At 21.0% G+C, this 20,437-nt stretch overlaps 1 protein-coding gene across 1 annotated transcript; it reads right to left on the bottom strand.

The window, feature by feature from the left end:
• Window positions 1–890: 890 nt before the first annotated feature.
• Window positions 891–17,118, bottom strand: LOC128961691 (membrane frizzled-related protein-like). The gene is given in 10 exon segments (XM_054307950.1): window positions 891–1,261; window positions 2,439–2,600; window positions 3,260–3,363; window positions 3,515–3,668; window positions 5,230–5,331; window positions 5,399–5,497; window positions 5,585–5,775; window positions 7,242–7,419; window positions 16,491–16,529; window positions 17,103–17,118. Coding segments are annotated over 10 exon segments (1,416 nt in total).
• Between the last annotated feature and the right edge of the window lie 3,319 nt (window positions 17,119–20,437).

The following is a 20,437-nucleotide window of genomic DNA, read 5'->3' as shown; positions in this document are numbered from 1 at the left end:
CTCTCCATCTCATACTGACTCACTTTTCAAAACTAATGGTTTATCTCAGTTTGGCATTTAATAAATGGTTTTTCAATATTACTTAAGCTATTTTTTGATAAGCCGAACAAAAATATATGATATCATAGAGAATAGAAAACACAAAGTTTTTGTATTATTATTTATAAATTATTTTGTTAGAGAAAAAAATATTTTATTAATAATCCGATTTGATTTGTTTTTTACGAAATTCTAAAACATAATACTTATATAATATAAAAATCTTAACAAATTTTGGTTAAACAATGCGTGAATCGTTTATACAGTATATTGAGATTCTGTAGATTTAGTTCATAGATGTGATGAAATTGAATAAAATAAAAAAATCAAATACAGAACTGATGTGTTTTCTTATAATAAATTGTTATTTTGTTTATTCAATGATAGTTTTTGTCCACAAAAATTGCATTTTTCCTAAAAATATTTATATTGTCTCTTAAACTTATCCGATTCACTCACCCGCTAAGTCACTCACTAACTCAAGTATATATATAAATATATATATTTAAGAAATTTACTTTATTTTTATAAATAAGATATGTTTTTAAGAGATTTATATAATCAACAAATTTTTTAAAAAGATATATTTTAAACATAAATATTATAATAAATTGTAAAATTGTTTTGCTAAGTATAACATATATCATAATTGCAAAAATTTAAATTATGATATAGAATTATGGATAAAAAATTATATATTTATATATATCATTTTGTATTTGATTTTATAATATGAACTAACTGTTATACACCTAGTTTTAAAAAACACTTGAATATGTTTTTTATAATCAAATATAATATGATTTATAATAATTATATATTTTTAAAAAAATTATGAGTAAAAACTTCGGTCAGACATCAATGGGAATGTAATCGAGTTTTTGAATGTTGTCTGTCCTCTGATAAGATGGCGAGTGATTTTGTGCCATAACTTCGGGTGCGTTGACTGCCATTCTGTGTCCGTGAACTGAACAGTTGATCACATGAGGTTCGGTTACTTGTGTCGGATAGTAGTCCCCAATGGGACGCATTGCATAATAGGTACTTTGGTCGGAGTGTCGGGAATGCAAACTCGACTCATCCCGATTCAGGTCAGCCGCCGACTCTTTACGTCTGGTTTCTGCCCGATCTGCGCGTCGACGGCAACAACAGATACATATTATTATCACTATTATTGCTATTGCTATACCAGTGCTGACGCCCACAAACAGGGATACATTACCTATTATTAAAGTATTGGTCAGTTTTAATGTAAAGCAAATAATTTTTTTTTATCTCAATATTAATTGCATATAAACATTATTTTTTGAGATAATTTTTTTAATTAATACAAAACAATTTATATATTATTAATATATATTGATATTTATTTTAAAATTTAATAGAAATTTCTCTATTTTCCTATTTCATCAATTTGTTGGAAATACAAGACTACTAGTAATCCATCAAAGGATAAATGCATTTTTGTACTATAATATAGACTATTGGCGTAAAAGTGCTTTAAAAGTAAATATCAGAGTTTTTATACAGTTATCGCTATAAATATGAACATTATTTTATAAGAAAAAATTTCTTTTTAGGGGAAACAACCAAATAAATAATGGATTCAAACAAAAACATTATATAAAAGTAAAAAATTTTATGTCAAATACATGTAGTCATTGATATCAATATTGCACTCACAAAAAGCTACCGTAATATAACTCATATTATATAAGACATAAAGTTTGTAATATTGAGTTTATGTTAGATTCAAACCTAAAATACATTTTTCATAATTCAATATTTGCGTTCAATTTTTATTATACTTTTATTTCAAACATAACAAATCTTTACATACTATATATAATAGTATCTTAATTGTTATGTATTAAGAATTTAGCAAAATTATTGTACTATAAAATATGAAATTTTTAATAAATCAAATATTTTAGTATTAAATTTAATCCTTTTCTAAGAAAATTATATAATAAATACTGTATATTTATATTTACTATAAGTTATACAGTATATAAGGTATATCAAATAATATGCTTATATGTAATAAATATTATTTATCATAGTATTCATAAAAAACTTAAACTTATATATTAAACAAATGTCTTATTATATTTTAATTAAAAGTAGAAAAATCTATAATTATGTCAATTATACAAAAATTAAAATGTGAAAATGCATAATTTATTTTAATTTAGTTAATTTTAAATAAAACTGTTTTTGTTATTTTTCTAAAAGTAGTTTATAATAGTAAACAAAGGAAATAAATTTTAATTATAAATCCAATTAAATTGGTTTTTGAATTTCGGCCTCAAATCACAAATTCAGTGCACATTTTAGTCTCAAATTAGATTTCAAATATAAATTACTATAGATTTCAAGTGTCCTATAAAATGACTTACATTTGTCTTCATCAGAGAAGTCTTGTTCACTACAATTGGGAACACCATTACATTGTAGACTATTGTCGATACAAAATGAATGATATTCATCACAATTTCGGACCAATTTGCTTGGCTTTAGACAAAATTGACTGCCACTACATTGAAATTGTTTGCATTCACCTTAAAATATAAATAATATATATCATAATTATTATTAATACTATGCAACAAAATAATTAATTTTTAAAATTTAATATATATATATTATTATATAAATTAAATGTGTGTGATTTTATGTCATTTTATTAAACAATTTAATTAAATCCTCTATTATATATAAATGTACAGAAAATGTATTTAATTACTTGATATTAATTTTTTTACTAAAAATATCTATTATTATTAATTTAAATTTCTTTCATTTTAATAGATTCTGTTATAGAGTATGAAAAACTAACAAAAAAAAACATTTTTAAACATAAACTAGATAATGTCATACACTTGAAGTTATCTATTAAACCAAATATTTTATGCAAAACCATTAATATGTAAACCACATACAAAAGTGCAGATATTTTTAAAAAGAGGAAACTCATAACTTAAGACAGGGTTTGCATCGATCGCTTATATCAACAAACCTTTAATACAACTAAAAAGTTCAGCAAAAAAAAGTGTAGATAATAATAAAAATCACTTTATTGGGGCTTAAATTGTTCAAAAATGTCATAAACTCATAATAATTCATAGTTTGCAGTAGTATTTTATACAAAATAAAAGTGGAAACTATGAAAATTTGGTAATAAATATTAATTTAAGAGCTATTATTTGATTGAATATACCGATTGCTGTAAATGTTATGGCCGTCCAAATGAGCTTAAATCCAGTGATAGGATTTCTGGACACCTGATCACTCCATTGTTCAGATGTTATGTCACTTTTAAATCTGATTCAAAGAGAAAAAAATAAAATAAATATATGAGTTGTCATTTATTTTTATTATTGGATAAAGATATGATGGTTGTGTGTGTGTGTGTGTGTGTGTGTGTGTGTGTGTGTGTGTGTGTGTGTGTGTCTGTGTATATGGAAATACATACCTAATTAATAAACGATTGCTTTGTGAGAGGAGAACCTTGTCCTCAACATTCTTATAGTATGTAAGATCACCGCAATATTGTTTTGGTTTCTTAGGCTCGAACTCGAGACTCTCGAAGCCATCATATATAGCTAATTGAGCGTCTTTGCAATAGGCTGTCCATTGAATACATTGATTATAAACAAAAATATTTTCTCATTAAATTGACTATTCATTATGGGTTTGAAAACCTTACAATTTTTCATTCATTCAATTTATTTATTATATCATATTATAATTCTTTTATTTATTCATTTAATTTATTGAATACACAGTAATTATATATTTTGAAATATTTAATATAATTATTGTATGATTTTATCAAATGTTTGCTAAACCTAGATATATATTTATAATATTTAATTAATATTAATTATTTAAAATGCTAAATTAATCAATATTATGGATGATTATGTAAGAAAAAACTAAAATAATAATAAACAAATTAGCAAATAATTTACAATATAGTAATAATTGAATATTTTATATAAAAGTCATATTGTATTTCAACTGACATTTGTTTAATTGAATTTTTAAGTTTAATTCTTAACGTCAGACACAATGTCTCTCTTCTGTCATCACTTGTCTTCCTTTCTGTCTTTTCTTATATTTAATACATTATTATTGTTGTTATCAACGTTTTGCGAGAACACACAAAAATATGATAAAAATGATAAATGTTTTAATCCCTTAAACATCATTATCTCATTGTGTATGTGTTGAGTGAGAGCTCTTACTCTCGACAAAAATATAAGATAAATACATCTCTTTTTATATAAATTTATATATAAAACATGTTAAAAGCATTTCTAATTATGCCTTTTTTAAGATTCATAAATTATCATAATTGGCAAATTATGCCATACATGCCAATGCACTGAGGAATATATCATATGTTATATATGCTGTATATATATATATATATATATATATGTAAAGAAAAATTAGAGACAAATTAAATACAAGAAAGACATTTCATTACAATATTGTATATGAAATGTTATGCATAACAATAGAAAGTAATTTCTCTAATGATTGTACTTTACATTAGATTAAACGCTGTTTTTTGTCCTATTTTTCATCATAAACTTGATATTCAACATTTAAAACTTATTGGACTAATCAGTATAATCATCTTAGGTTTCACATTATATTTAATAATTTTCTTAATAATGTTTATATAATATATATAGAATATTCTTAACATCTATTTATGTATTGAATAGATATAACTGAATCCAGTACTGTATAAACATCAGAATTGAATTATAATTGAATTGAATTTAAAGTAAATGGGATTTCATTAAAATTGTTAATTAGATTAATGTAAATTAGACACATGACTGTCACTCACATAACAATTCATTAATTGATTATAACATTAAAATATATTTTAAATCCTTATTTACAATTGTAATTAAGTTAAGACTCATTACATAAAGATTTATGATTTAATTTTTTATTGAAAAACTAAATAGTTATTCAAACTATTGATATCTTATTAACTAAAAATATTAAATAGAAATAATGATCAATAGTTAACATACTGTTTGTTTATTATGATATATTAATATACAATACAGTAAATATACAGTAAATAAGTTACTATTTTTTAGAACTAATTAACTAAAAACTCTTTTTCATTACTAATTGTAAATTATAGTACAATTTGCATACCTATACTACCAAACAGTTGGAGCTCAACCATCCTAATGTAAATGTGTTGATTTTGTTGAACCCTAATCAGCCAAATGCAATCTATTTGTCGAGGAAATGGACCTAAAAACACATTACCGTAAAACAAAAGTTTTTAATTGGCACAACTCTAATTTGCATTTAGTTTAACCTGGATAATTTGGTGATACTAGTATACCACCGATACCCGTTTCATTGCCGCCACAACCGACTATGTTTTTTGGTGTAGACTCGGGTGGACCGATCAGTCCTATGATTGAACGAAACACCGATCGGTGAAATCAATTAAGTGATAACATGAAATGGTTGCATAAAAATAAACATTTTTCATGTATACCCTCATCGATAAACTCATAGTAGCCATGAAAGCCGCGATTACTTATGGCGTGATTTGTCGTGAATATTATCTCTATCTGTGGATGCATTGATAATAGAGGTGAAGGCACTTCATTACCACAATATCTGCCTAATAGTCTCTTCACCTTAAAGGCAGTTATAGTCGATATATCAATATAATCCGTTAGACAACTATATAGATGTAAATATCATTATAAAAAATTGTCATTAAACATATACAGACATACATATAATAATAATCAAATAAGTAAATATATTTATTATGTAATCTGAATGTATTTTCATATGTAAACAAATTTATTATATAATATGATAGAGCAATAAAATCATTAATAAAAATTCATTCAAAATATTTTATTGAACATTAACATTTATGTAAAATGCTAGTTTATTTGTTTTTATCTATAATAAACATGTTTAATGTAAAAAGCTAATTAAATATTTACTATATTAGTGCAATAAAAAACATTGAGTTATAACTATTACTTTCAATGTAATATTCAATATTTTATTATCCAAGTATAAAAATTACTTAAATAATAAATTATAATATTATTTAACTAAAAATGTGAAAATATCTAAATTATTCTAATAATTACAAAATAATATTATTATAACATTTAAAAATAAGAAATATTTAGTTATATATATATATTTAATTAAAATAAACATTTCAAACTTAATGAATTATTTTTGATCAAAAGATAATCTTTCTTTAATCTAATTATTTTATATTATTTTATAAATTTTAAATTTTAAAAAATAATTATTGATGTGTTTAGATATTGATTGTTCAGTTTTTTTGTCAAATTTTCATTAACATATAAAACAGTATATACTGTATTGTATACATATATAGTTATACACTCACTCACTCACTCACACACACACACACACTCACAAACACTAGCAAATAAAATTGCCTCAATTTTAGTTAATCGATTGTAAAAACATTTAAAAAGTAAAATACTGTATAAAATAAAATATATACTGTATTATATAAATTTTAGTAAATATATACCGTATATATAGTTTAGTTTTCATCTCTTGTGGGAATAAAAAATATATAATGTTTTCTTAAGTTTAGAATTAATAGTAAAACGAAAAGTGTTTTCTTGTTTAAAGACTCACTAAAAATGACAAAAGCTTTTCACTTATGATATAAATGAGACATAAAATCAATAAAACAAATATTTTATGTCTTTTACTCTAAAGTACTGTTCATTTCTTGTATGAGCCCTAAAGGCATAACTTTTCTTCATTTTTAATTTGCTATACATCTGAAACAATACAGTCTTTGTTTGTTTTTATTAAAAAAATATTTCTTTTGTTATCAAATATTTAACTATCATTTCTTTGAAAAAAACATTTACTTTTATTTTAAAAATAGCTAATTTTTATATACCGGTATTTAATTTAAATTAATGTTTTTTGACTTTAGATTACAAATTATCATAAATTGTAGTTTAAGTATTAAATTTTATTTATTAAATATTTTTTTTGTATTTATCTACTTTGTTAAATAATATTCTTATTTAAATTAATTTTATATAAAAATAAGTATCTTTATATTTAAAAAACATTTATTTATAGTTTGTCTATTAAACACAATAATAATAATCAAAATACAAACAAACCCTTTATTGAAGGGCGACTCCAATTCAAAAACTGAAAATATTATATTAATTGCATGAAATCGCTGTCCATTAAAATTATAAATACATCTCAATTCATGCGAGTAATTGTTTGGCCAATCGGGTGATGAAAAATTTCCCGTAAGATTCTCATTGCTGTCAAAATTATATACACAATCTTCTAAACAAACAATTAAAATCAATCACATGTATTATTATTATAATTTGTATTAACTTATATTAAGTATATTTTTAAAACTAAATGTTATATAAGTATATATTAAGTATATATAATAGCTATATAAAATTATTTAATATTTCCTAAAATTTTTGTATATGATTAACCAAATAAACCACATTATTATTTAATATATTTATTAATTTAATAAACATTGAATTTTTTTTTAATTTTCAGAATATCTTGTGTTAATAAAGTAATAATTTATTTGCTAATAATACCCAAACAACCCAAATAATATTTTAATTATTAAATATTTAAATATTTATTAAATAATAAAATTGATGTTCAAATAAAAAAATAATAATCATTTAAATAATTAATTTCCTAATAAATGTAATAATAATAAAAGCAAATAAAAATAAATAGCAAATATTATTATTATTATTATTAAGTATCATAAATAGTTTGGTAAGAAATAATAAGCCAGTAATACAAACCTAAAGCATAAGCCGGCAATAAATTGATGATTAAGTAAAAAATATTGGCCTTAAATACAGTGCTTGTAGTGTACATCTGCACCGACAGACAAATAACTCCGTGAGCTCTACTTTACTCGCAAATATAGTTTCGCCTATTATTTGATTGATGAGAGACCTCTGGCCAACACAACAACACTAAATACAACACTACTATTCCGTTCGCTATTAACCATCGCTTCTGTATCTCACTCTCCCGGCGCTCATTATTCTTGATGTCTCATAGAGACTATGAAAATGATAAGAAAAAGCAAAATTAATTAATATTATTAACTTATATTATGAGAGCCATGAGTTAAATGAGTTAAGAAATTCCTATCATTTTTTGTTAAGGAATTCATTTATTTTATATAAAAAAATCAATAACTTATATATCAGTTAATTATAAAACCATTAAACTAAATTTATCATTTTATTATTTAATTAATTAATTATAATTTCAAGTCAATCATAAAGTTAAAATAATAAGTTACAACTAAATTGCATTAAATTTATATTAAACATAAAAATAAATAAACTATATCTTATGAACAAGAAATGAAATACATAAAATCAAATAAATACAGTATTTAAACGATTTTTTTAAATTATATCTAAAAAAATGTAATAAAGTAGAAATTTTAATAAATAAAACTAAATTTATATGAGATGTGCACCGGTAGTGATGCGGATCATTAAATTTGATTAATTTTGCGCCTCTAATATTGCAAAACACACAAAATTTGCATAATTCTGTATATACAGTAATTTATATATAACATGTTTAATGAAATTTTTATCTTTAAAATATAGAGTATATGTCAATAAAAACATTAGCGATAGATTATATAATTTGCATTAATTTTATATTACAAATCATAGGAGTCAAACAATATCTATTTAATTATGTTTATTTATGAAATTGTTAATTTATTATTGACATCAAAACTATTAAGTTAATCTTATAAAGTATTGATAAATTTTACGCCTAAATTATTAACAGAATTTATTTTTTTATTTGTTGTATTTTTGTAATTTTATTTATTGTAGATAGAATCACTTTAGAAAATTAATACAGTATATTTTTAATAAAATTAGGATAAAAAATTAATTCATTTAAATTAACATATGTATTGAACAAACAAGTTATACAAAATATGTAAGTGTTTTTAAATGAAATAAATTGGATTCAATTCAATCATGAATACTATGCTATACAATGAATCAAATATTTTGAAATGAAATTTTTGTCAATATATAAGAATATTTTGACAAAAAATAAGAATTTCTATTGAATTCATGTTAGAGATGCCAACAAATAAAAGGGAGACTAATATATAATAACACAAGATTTTGTGAAACAAAAAATAATTTTCACATTTAATACTAGTTTTAAATGTCATTTCTTGTGTTTGATGTGTCGATTGAATTGACAGTCACGTGTAGAGGGAGAGAGAGAAAGAAAGAAAGAAAGAAAGAGAGACTTAATAGTTATCTAAATGTGTGTTCAAATTTAATTTTGTAAATAGTAAACATTGCTTACATTTACAATTAATAGCTTATTTAAATAATATTTTCAAATTTTTAACTGTATAAATAATTTGAACAAAATATCCAATTTATAAGCTAGAGTTAAATCAATAATTATTAAACTATTAATATTATTTGATATTTATATTTATTAAATTAGTTTTATTGTTCAAACATATTAAATTTAGCGTAGATTTTTTTTATTAAAAAACTTTTTTAATTTTTTGTTTGTTTAAAGGACATCATATAATACAAACAAAAACTCATTGCAAATGTAGTGTTGTTTAAAAACTTTCATTATTTTTATTATTATTACTAAATATATTATATCAGTGTTAAGCAATATGTATGTGCGGTATTGCGAAAATATCCCCCATTACGATGATTTTGGGATTTTACCCCCAGACTTTTTCATCAAAATTGACACTTAAAAACTAAGTGAAATAGACCCCCCCTAAAATTTATAAAAACTACAATTTTAATTCATAATTGTTAATTAAGTTTTTTGTGTTTTTATAACTTATTTAAATTGAATTATTTAATAAAAATAAGTAAAATAGTTTAAACTACATTAAAATTAAGTTATATAAAACATGTGATCAAATTATGTGATCAAAAAAAATTCAATAAAGTTATTGTGTTACAATAGTATATTATTTTTAGAAAATTAAAATTATGATAATTACATCTAATTTATAATGATGTTATTTATAAATTACTTTTATTTAAGTGTAAGATTATTATTTATTATTATTAATTTTTAAAATTTTAGTCAAAATAAACAGAAAAATAAAATAACCAGTATTAAGTTAATTTGTATCTAAATTTTACATTTTAAAATAAATATATCTAACTTAAAAATGATTTATTTGTTCAAAAATATATTACAATTAGAATATTATTTTACGACAATTAAGATAATAATAATTATACTATAAATTTAATTATGTTATATTTTTATAAATTTAATTAAAATTAAATTTTTATTAATTTAAGAAAATATCTATTGGGAATATTTCTTAATTTCCTGGGAATTTCCTCCCATTTACATGATTTTTTGGGATTTTTCTTCTCTTCCCCTTGGATTTTGAAAAAATTGTTGTTTAAAAAGGTAAACCCCACCCTATACCCCATGATTTTTCCCATATACCCTCCTCTAAGATTCAAAACCTTGCTTAACCCTCACATAAATTTGTATATATATATAGTATAATCTATTTCATTGTATATGAAGTGCTTATCGCAGCGTTTTTATCAAATGCTTTAACTAAAGTGAAACACAGTTTTTATCATTTGGGCGCTCAATGTATTATACGCCTTATGTTTGGCTTAAATATGAGTTTTACTTTACTTTTCCTGAGAGGTAATGAGCTCTCAAACAATGGATTTAAGGCACGAAATTAAAAAAAAATAGAAATAATAATAATAATAGACATAAATTGAAGTTAAAAGAAAATTATATTTTTTAAATTGTTATCATTTCCCAAATTTTTATGATATTTATTTAAGTATATAAAATTTTATTTTTTATAATAATTGTATCATATTACTAAAGAATTAACAATATAGTTTCAATTAAAAATTATTTTTAAAAACAAAATAAGTATCAAATCAACAACAAAATCATTAAAAATCTAAAATTTTTATATAAATTTTATTATAGTCATTATAAATAAATTTTATCCATAAAATCAATGACTAATACATAAAAACTAATCACACATGATATTTGTTAATAATGTTTGTTTTCATGGATTATATTTTTTGTAAAACATTAAAATGAATAAAAATTATACATAAATACATATACAGTAAATTTATATCACAATTGATACTCAAAATAATTAAGACAAATAATATCTAGTTTATAAACAAGTCCATGAAATTTAATTTATTCTTATTTTTAATTTTTGATAATTAAATAAAAAATATATTTTTAGTTTATTTTCATAAATTATAATAAAATCTATTATACTTATAATATTTTATTCTTATATTGTTTTTACAGTTAATATTCCTGTATAATTTTACAATTAATTATATATACTCTATACAGTATATATATATATATGTTATCATTTACTGATAATATATAAATTTAAGTGTTTAATATTATCATTTATGTTAGCTAAACTTAAGATTATATTTTGTTGGTAATACTTAAAAATCTGTTTTAACTTTATTTAAAATTATAAAAATTTAACACTTAGTATAATAGATATGTTTAGATACTATTAGTTTATCAGTTTTATAACAAAATTATCATAATTTATAGTTTATAAAATAAAGTATATGTTTATTTTAATTGAAAAATATCAAATATCTAATTTAATTTAATTTTTTACCAGTTTCAATTTTTCTGTTAAGATTAATTTAAATAGTTTAATCTACAAAAATTATATATTAAAGTGATTTTACTTCTAAAGTAAAAGTACAGTGTTTTCTAATAATAAAAAATCTTAAATACTTAATTCTTTAAAATTCAATCAATATATGAGCCAATATCTAACTGACCCAACATTTCAATAGTAATAACTATACAATAGATTTTAAAGGCAACAAAAGTGAGTGACTGAGAGTGAGTTAGTGAGTGAGTGAGTGAGTGAGTGAGTGAGTGAGTGAGTGAGTGAGTGAGTGAGTGAGTGAGTGAGTGAGTGAGTGAGTGAGTGAGTGAGTGAGTGAGTGAGTGAGTGAGTGAGTGAGTTAGTGAGAGAGAGAGAGAGAGAAAGAGAGAGAGAGAGAGAGAGAGATGTTAAATGAAGAGTAAAAATCACATTTTCTTTTTGTTATTGTATTATTAAAAGAGTAAAATTGTATCGAAAACTCAAGCATATGTAGCAAACAAAACAATTTTGTTTTTATATCGGGTTATTATTAGAAATTTGAGAATTTATATACAGTATATATGTTTGACTTTTATAACTTTTTCAAATAAAAATTCTTATAATTGCTATTTATTAAATTAATTTATTTTATATAATAAACTGGAATATACTGTACTAGTAATATGAAACAAAAAGTATAACAATATTATTTTATTTAATGACCAAATAAAAAGTTTAGGATAGCATTTAAAAATTTACTGACATATAAAATTTTATATCCATAACACACACATAAATTTATTACAACACGTATTATAATACAGTATATAATACTGTATTTGTTTGCTATATAATGTTTAGAGTTTATATGATACTTGACTTATTTATAATTTTAGTTATGTCTGGAAGTTTAATAATTTGTTTTGATATAATAATAAAATTTTATAATAAAAATACATTTTAGATATTCTATAAAGTATTTAGAGTTTTTTCTAATAAAAATTTATTTAATAATATTAAATAATTAGTATTTGTTTTTCATAAATTATATTATTTTTTTAAATTAATATAATTATCTTAGTAATTAAATAGATAATAATTTATTGTATTGAATATTGAATATTTTTTTAATTTTAAAGTAATATATAAAACAGAAAATGCTATAATGTAATAAATTATTTAAGTAAGTAAAGTATTTACAATAAGCTAAATAACTTTTAGAAATTTTTATATTAAATTTTTTAAAATCTTATATTTAATTTGTAAATAAAAATATTATAGATGCTAAAATTTATTATATCATATAATCAAATAAATATTCTATAATAAATAATATATCAAACTATTTTTTTAAATCATTAAATGCATTGTCGGACACATTTTTAAATAAAACATGAGATAAGAAAATATCTGAAAATTTATTGTAATATAATAAATATTGTAATATATATATAAATTTACTATATTGATAAAAATCTTTTATATATTATATTTTACAAAAGATTTATAAAAAGACTAAACAAAAATTGTTGTTAAAAAATAATATTATAAAACATTGATTTGTTGAGACTTTAGATAAAAACTCAGTTTTACCTATTTTTGTCGATATAAACAATACATTGTATAAGTTTACAAAATGATACAAAAATGATATTGTATTGTATTTTTCATATACTATTCTTTATAATGTTTAAGTATTGTAACAATATATTGTATTTATTTTAATGTATAATATAATGATATTGTTTGTGATTTTTGCCATTTTCGCATTTACAATAACAAACATATTTTTATAAATATTGTATAACATATATATATTCAATATAAATTGTTGACATATTTTTAATAAAAAATTGATCTCTTTATCTTTTGATGTCATATCTTATACACTATAAGTTACAATATAAGTATTGTAATTCTAGTGTGAGATATACATAAATTTTTAGTTTTAAGTCAACTTTTCAAATTGATTTTGTTTATAATAAATATTATACTATAAGTGGAATATTAATATATTAAGTTGAATTACATTTTTGCATAAATTATATTTATTCATTCAAAATTTAATATATAAAAATTCATATTAATATAATATGTTAGGTAATTTATTGTGTATCTAGGTCATATGTTAAGTATTAAGTTTAAAGTTTATAATTTTTGGTTCAAAATCTATGACATTGTCGATAAACTATTAATAGTATTAACTATTTGTAGTAAATAACATTTGGTATATATATATTTTAGGCTATAAATTAATCAATTAACAAAAGGGATGACCGGTAGACTTGTGGTACAGTACTGTATGTGTTATACTGTATATTGTGATTACGGTTTCTGAAATACAGTAAAGAAATATATTCAATATCTCCCAAAACACACACAAATAGCTTTATTTGTGCCAAAAAAAGTTAAGTTTACGATAATAATTCATTTGTAATGACACTCACATTTCTGGCAGCGTATTGAATGACTGTTTTGGCATTACTATTGAACAGTTATAATACCGGTAGGCCTAACCAATCGGTGGATAAATCGGTTTCCACAGTCGAGTCAACAAAATATAACACCAAACATACTAAAAGGCCATTGTTTTGGTTGACAAACAACACATACAATATATATATAACTGTTTTTAGCAATGAATTCATTGACACAGAATCGACAAAATATATGAGCGAATATCCATAGAATCCAAGAATTTCACTGTTAGTATCGATTGGTTGTATCGTTAAGTCCAACGTTTTGGACATAATGTGACGATTGTTTTTATGGTTCATTTCATTAAACACACCAATCATTTGCCTTTTTGTTGTGTGTGTCCACTGACTAACAATAACTATTGATATATTAAATATTGATTGACTGATATCCATAAAATAATAATAACTTAATTATCATTTGTCATCAACGACTGACTCACTTAATTGATTATCAATAATAAGTCTACCTATTTATTACTCATATTATATATAAAAGATTTTTGTTGAATTTAAATTTTTTAAAAAATACTAAAATATTATTCTATATTAGCCCAGTAGAGGATTAATGATCATTTTTAGAGTTATCATTTCTATCAAGTATTTATATATTTTATGTTTTAACCCCTTATTAAAAAATAAAGGTTATAATAGACTAATAAATTATTTTCAACTATTTTAAAAATAATTAAATGTAAAATATTTGTTGAATAAATAATAAGGATTATATTATCAATAAATTCTACCAGGGCATTGCTATTCTATATGTGCAATTAAAATTTTTATTTATAAAAGCTATAGTAATATATTATAAGCAGTTTAAAAACATCTAAAAATATATTTATAATATAAAGTACAGTAGTTTCTAAAATAAAATTATGCAAATGAGTGCATTTAAGACTAATTTATAAATGCATTTTGTATTGATTTATATTTTTTATTTGATGTAAAGCTCTAAACAAAACCAATATGCAATCCTACTGTTTAATGTATATCATAATACAATCATACAATCATGCAATCATAATAATGTTTGATAAATTATTAGTCTCCGTAAATATAATATGAATACAGTATTTTTATATTTTATTGTAAAATATATTAAATATTTTAATTCTTACATTTTTTCAATATTTATTCAAAATTATAGCAAATAATAGGGTTTTTGATCAAACATAATATTTTACTGTTTATTATTCTTTAAAAAAATTTATGTGAATTTTACCAAAATATAATGTAAGTAAGCTTTGAATTTAACAAACATAGTCTATGAATTAAAATTGCTCTCTCTCTCTCTCTCTCTCTCTCTCTCTCTCTCTCTCTCTCTCTCTCTCATTATTTATTTTGCTCTCTTTCTCTTTAAGATATCTCAATATAATATTATATTATGTTTATGGATACAAAACTATTCAATGTTTTTTAGTAGCATTTACTTAGTGATCACAAATTTTTCTCAACTTTTTACGATTAATGATATTTCTTGAGAGCTTTTGTGAAAAAAACAAGAAAAAAACATAACTAAATCATAAATCCTTATATAGATATACACTATATTTAGTGAATCTTAGTAAACACTGTATAAACTACTGTACACTAATGTACAACAATACTAATATTATTGACCTAATCTATGAAAATAGCTAAATAAATGAATAGATTAGTATTTTATATAAATATTTTTTATAAATTTCTATCATATAATTTTCAATTGAAACACATATTTGTATTTTCAACAAACTTTGATTTGTTATTTGTATTTAAAATTCAAGTAAATAAAAAAAATTAATCAGTTTTAAATTTTTATCATAAACTTAATTTATATTTTGGTAAATGTAATGATATAATTGATGATTGAATTGGATGAGTGCATGAGTTTGTTGGAAAGTTTTGTGAGTGAATCAATTGTGTGTGTGTGTGTGTGTGTGTGTGTGTGTGTGTGTGTGTGTGTGTGTGAGAGAGAGAGAGAGAGAGAGATAATTAGCTAAATGTATAACACAATGATTGAGTTGTGAGTGGAAAAGTAAATCAGTAATAAATTAGTTGAATAAGATATACAGTTCAGACACAATAATTTTATAAAAGATTGTTCTGACAATGCTAACTAGCATTCTCAACTTGTTTATATACAGTATATATAACATCTCTCGAAAAAATAATAAAGAAAAAAAGAAAAATGGAAATCCATTATAAAGTTAAACGAAAAAATATCACATAATTTATAACACATATATTTAATAAAATCATAGCATATGTTACAAAAACTACTGTAAATGTAATTTATTATAAATCAGTTTTTATATTATTAATATTAATAGAGAAAGCTTAATGTTTATCAACAAATAATAAAATAATTTCCATTATAATGCAATTATTATGCTTTTTTGATTTATTTATAAATAATATAAATTGGGCACTTAAATATACATTTACATGTTGTCAAATAAATATATAAGTGTCAATTTATATTACAAATATTGATAGATAATACTGTATTATATACCATATATCTATCTAAAACACTTCAATTATCTGGAAAAAATATTTTTTAAAAGGCATCTCTTTATTGATTAAATTTTCAATAGTTTTTATTTGAATGATCTACACATGAATTGTTTTATTTGCTAATATTGAACTTCAAGTCCAAGAAAAATAACTATTGTATAGACACCTCAGCTATAGATTTGTATATAATATTATATATATATAGTTGAAAAAATACTATTGATTATATATATTATTGATTATCCACTAAAAACACTTTCTATTGCTAAAAGTATGTTATTAAACTTAATGGTTATATATATTATGAATGTCAACACAATAATAGATAGACAAACTAAATATTGGTATCATTTCTCTTAAAGTTAAGTACACAACAATAAATAAAATTACAATTTGAGACCTAAAGTTGTGCACATTATTACATTATTTTTATATTATACTAAATTTTTTTTAAACTTTTGTTTTATTGATATTATATGTATTTACTTTTAAAATACAATAAAACTAATTTTCAAACTCTGATTGTTGCATAAAATTTAACAATAATAACCTAATAAAATAAATTACTGTATAGATAAACGTATAATAAAATGTACTTTAATATAATTTTAACTTTTAATTTGTTCAATCATTTGTCTAAACTAAAACAATACTTGATTTAAGCAAATTTAATTTGTTATCATTAATACTGTATATCTGTATACTAATAATTAAATTAAACCACAGTTTTAGACTGTAATTAAATTTTCATAATTGGTTGACAAAAATTTACGACAAAAAATCAAATTATCTCTAAATTACTTAATTTGTATTTATAAGTATAAATTAATATTTTATTTACAAGTAAATATTCAATGGATATATGCAATACATTTGATATACTATTTAATACAGTATATAAATAGTCATTAAAATAACCAAAATTTTTATCAAATACTGTATATTATATTTATATACTAATAGCCTCTGAGAAAAACTTGTCTCAGTTATCGATAGTAATGGTAAACAAATATTTTTTTTATAAAATACAAGAAAATATTTAGAAATTTTCTAAGTAAGTTGCATTTTATAGTTTGAAGTGAATCTAATTTGAATAATTGAAAATAATGACTTAAAATAATTACGGTATATTATAATGTGATAGTGACATAAAATAAACATTAATTTTAGTTTATTTATTAAATCTTATTTTATAATTAATTATAATTTGTTTAATTCATAAACAGTAAATTAATATCATTGTAATATTATCAAATAATTCATAATAAATTTTTATGGTGAAGTTATCCATATCTCAGTGTCATCAGTTAGTTCAAAATTGTACTAGGTAATTTTCAATAAGTTGTTTAAATTTTTAGAAAATTTCTTTAAAAAATCTATTTTAAACATTTTTTGAATACCAGTGAACTGTATATTGTGTTAGAAATCTGTTCACCACTTATGACATTACACACCAGCCATGCAAACAAAAATCAGTTTTATTTCCGAGAAATTCAATGCAATTCATAACACCAATAGTTTGGAGAAAAAAAAGCTAAAGATTGCATTCAAATGAATGTCAAAAACACATTTCTTGAGGTTTGTGTGATTTATTTCACAACTCTTTATTTATGTTATATTATATTAGATTAAAAATTTTGTGTGTATTTCGCCAATAATTTAATTGAATGTAAGCCTCTAGTCTTAATCAATGATATAGGTATTACTTTTATTACCATTTATGTGAATAAATATCATAACTTATTCTTAACATTGCATATAATTTTTTATATTTGTTAAACTTTATATGCTATAATAGGCAAAATTAAATTTATACTAATAACTATACTAAAAATAATAACTATATTTAATACAATAACTTTTTTTTGTCTATTACTTAAATATATGTTCATAGATTAACTCTTGTATTATGAATGAGTTGAAATTCATTTAAAAATTTGATATTTTTACTAAATAATTATTAATATTATATTAGTTTTGTGTACATTATATTTATTATAAATGTCTAAATAATTTAATTTTTCTATGTAATATTTTATCTTAAAAGTTTTAATTTAATATATTTAAATATATTAAATACTAAATAAAAACTTTTAATAGTTTTATAATTTACATTTTTATTTTTGAAATTATAATGTAAAACATGGAGATATACTGTATTAAAAAATCTTAATTATGTCATCTTTAGCAAAAAAGACTATTTTTTAAAAATAAATATTTTTTGCGCTGTATTTCATATGATTTATTTATTTTCTTCTATAAATATAATTTCATTTCCGTAAATGCGATATATTATTATATTAATTGAGAATAGGAAACATAAAGCAATCAAACAGTATATATATACAGTATATATAGTATATATTATACAATAAAAGATACCTAACGTATAGTCTATACGGTATAGAACTGTACAGTACTTTATACAGTATTTAGTAGTATTCTGTGTTAGCATTAAAATACTATAATAAACATAAAGCTCTGTCAGATAATTATGATATGATTGCAGTTTTAGTAAAAATATATAATTAATTTCTAAAATACCAAATTTAATATATACAATAATATACAGTAAATAACACATAATTATATTAAACTTCAATATTGATATAATAATATTTATATCATATTAATATTTAAACATTTAAAATTCAGATTATGTAAATTATATTTTTTTAAATATATTTTTGCTATAGTTTTCATTTATTTTAGTTTATAAATTATTATAAAACAGTTAATTATTAAATTTATTCTTAATTATTATTATCAATATGAGATGTAGCTATATAAATAATTGTTTTAATTAATTTCAAATTAATTTTATACAAATTATTTAAAGTCGTAAAGTAATTATGACTAAAAAACATTATGTTATATGTTTAAAAACTTGTAAGACATATATTAATTTATATATATTCTCTCCTCTCTCTCTCTCTCTCTCTCTCTTCACACACACACACACTTACTAACTCACTCACTCACTCACTCACTCACTCACTCACTCACTCACTCACTCACTCACTAACTCACACACTCACTCACTCACTCATTCATTCATTTATTCACTTATTTTTTCTTATTAACACATTCTTCATTACTGGTAAATGCTTTAGTGTTAAGATTAGTATAATTTGTGTTTTTATTATACAATTATATAGACTCTGTATAACAGAATAGAAATTATATTATATATAATCAGAAATGAGATTATGTTGTGAATAACAGGAAAAGAGAGTTTATATACAATATAGATATATATAACGAATATACAGAATATTCTGCAGATAAATAGTAATTCGTCTGAATTTTTATAACATAACTCTATTTAAAGAAAATAACATTATTTGGACATTAAATTAGTTTCATTTAAATTAATGCAAAATACTGTAAATATTTTACAAAAAAAATCTTTTACTTAATTCTTATTTAATTAAAAATGGGTTTTATTATTATAAATCATTAGATAAAGTACTGATAAAATACTACTTTTTATTATTTTAAATAAAAATTTTTTGATAATAAGTCTTACACAAAATAATAGCAAATTTTATATTAAAAATTGTAACAAATTATGCTACGAATTGTTACATAATTATGCATAATGTCATGTAATAATAAATTTTGATAATTATTAAAGCATCGTTTAATTTTCATTAATTTTTTATATTAA

This window comes from Oppia nitens, unplaced genomic scaffold, assembly GCF_028296485.1.
Source record: "Oppia nitens isolate AA-2021 unplaced genomic scaffold, nextdenovo-longstitch-racon4-pilon3 scaffold5_pilon_pilon_pilon, whole genome shotgun sequence".
NCBI classification, from domain to species: Eukaryota; Metazoa; Arthropoda; class Arachnida; order Sarcoptiformes; family Oppiidae; genus Oppia; species Oppia nitens.
The sequence above is the reverse complement of the archived record's forward strand: the minus strand, read 5'-3'. Positions and strand labels throughout refer to the sequence as shown.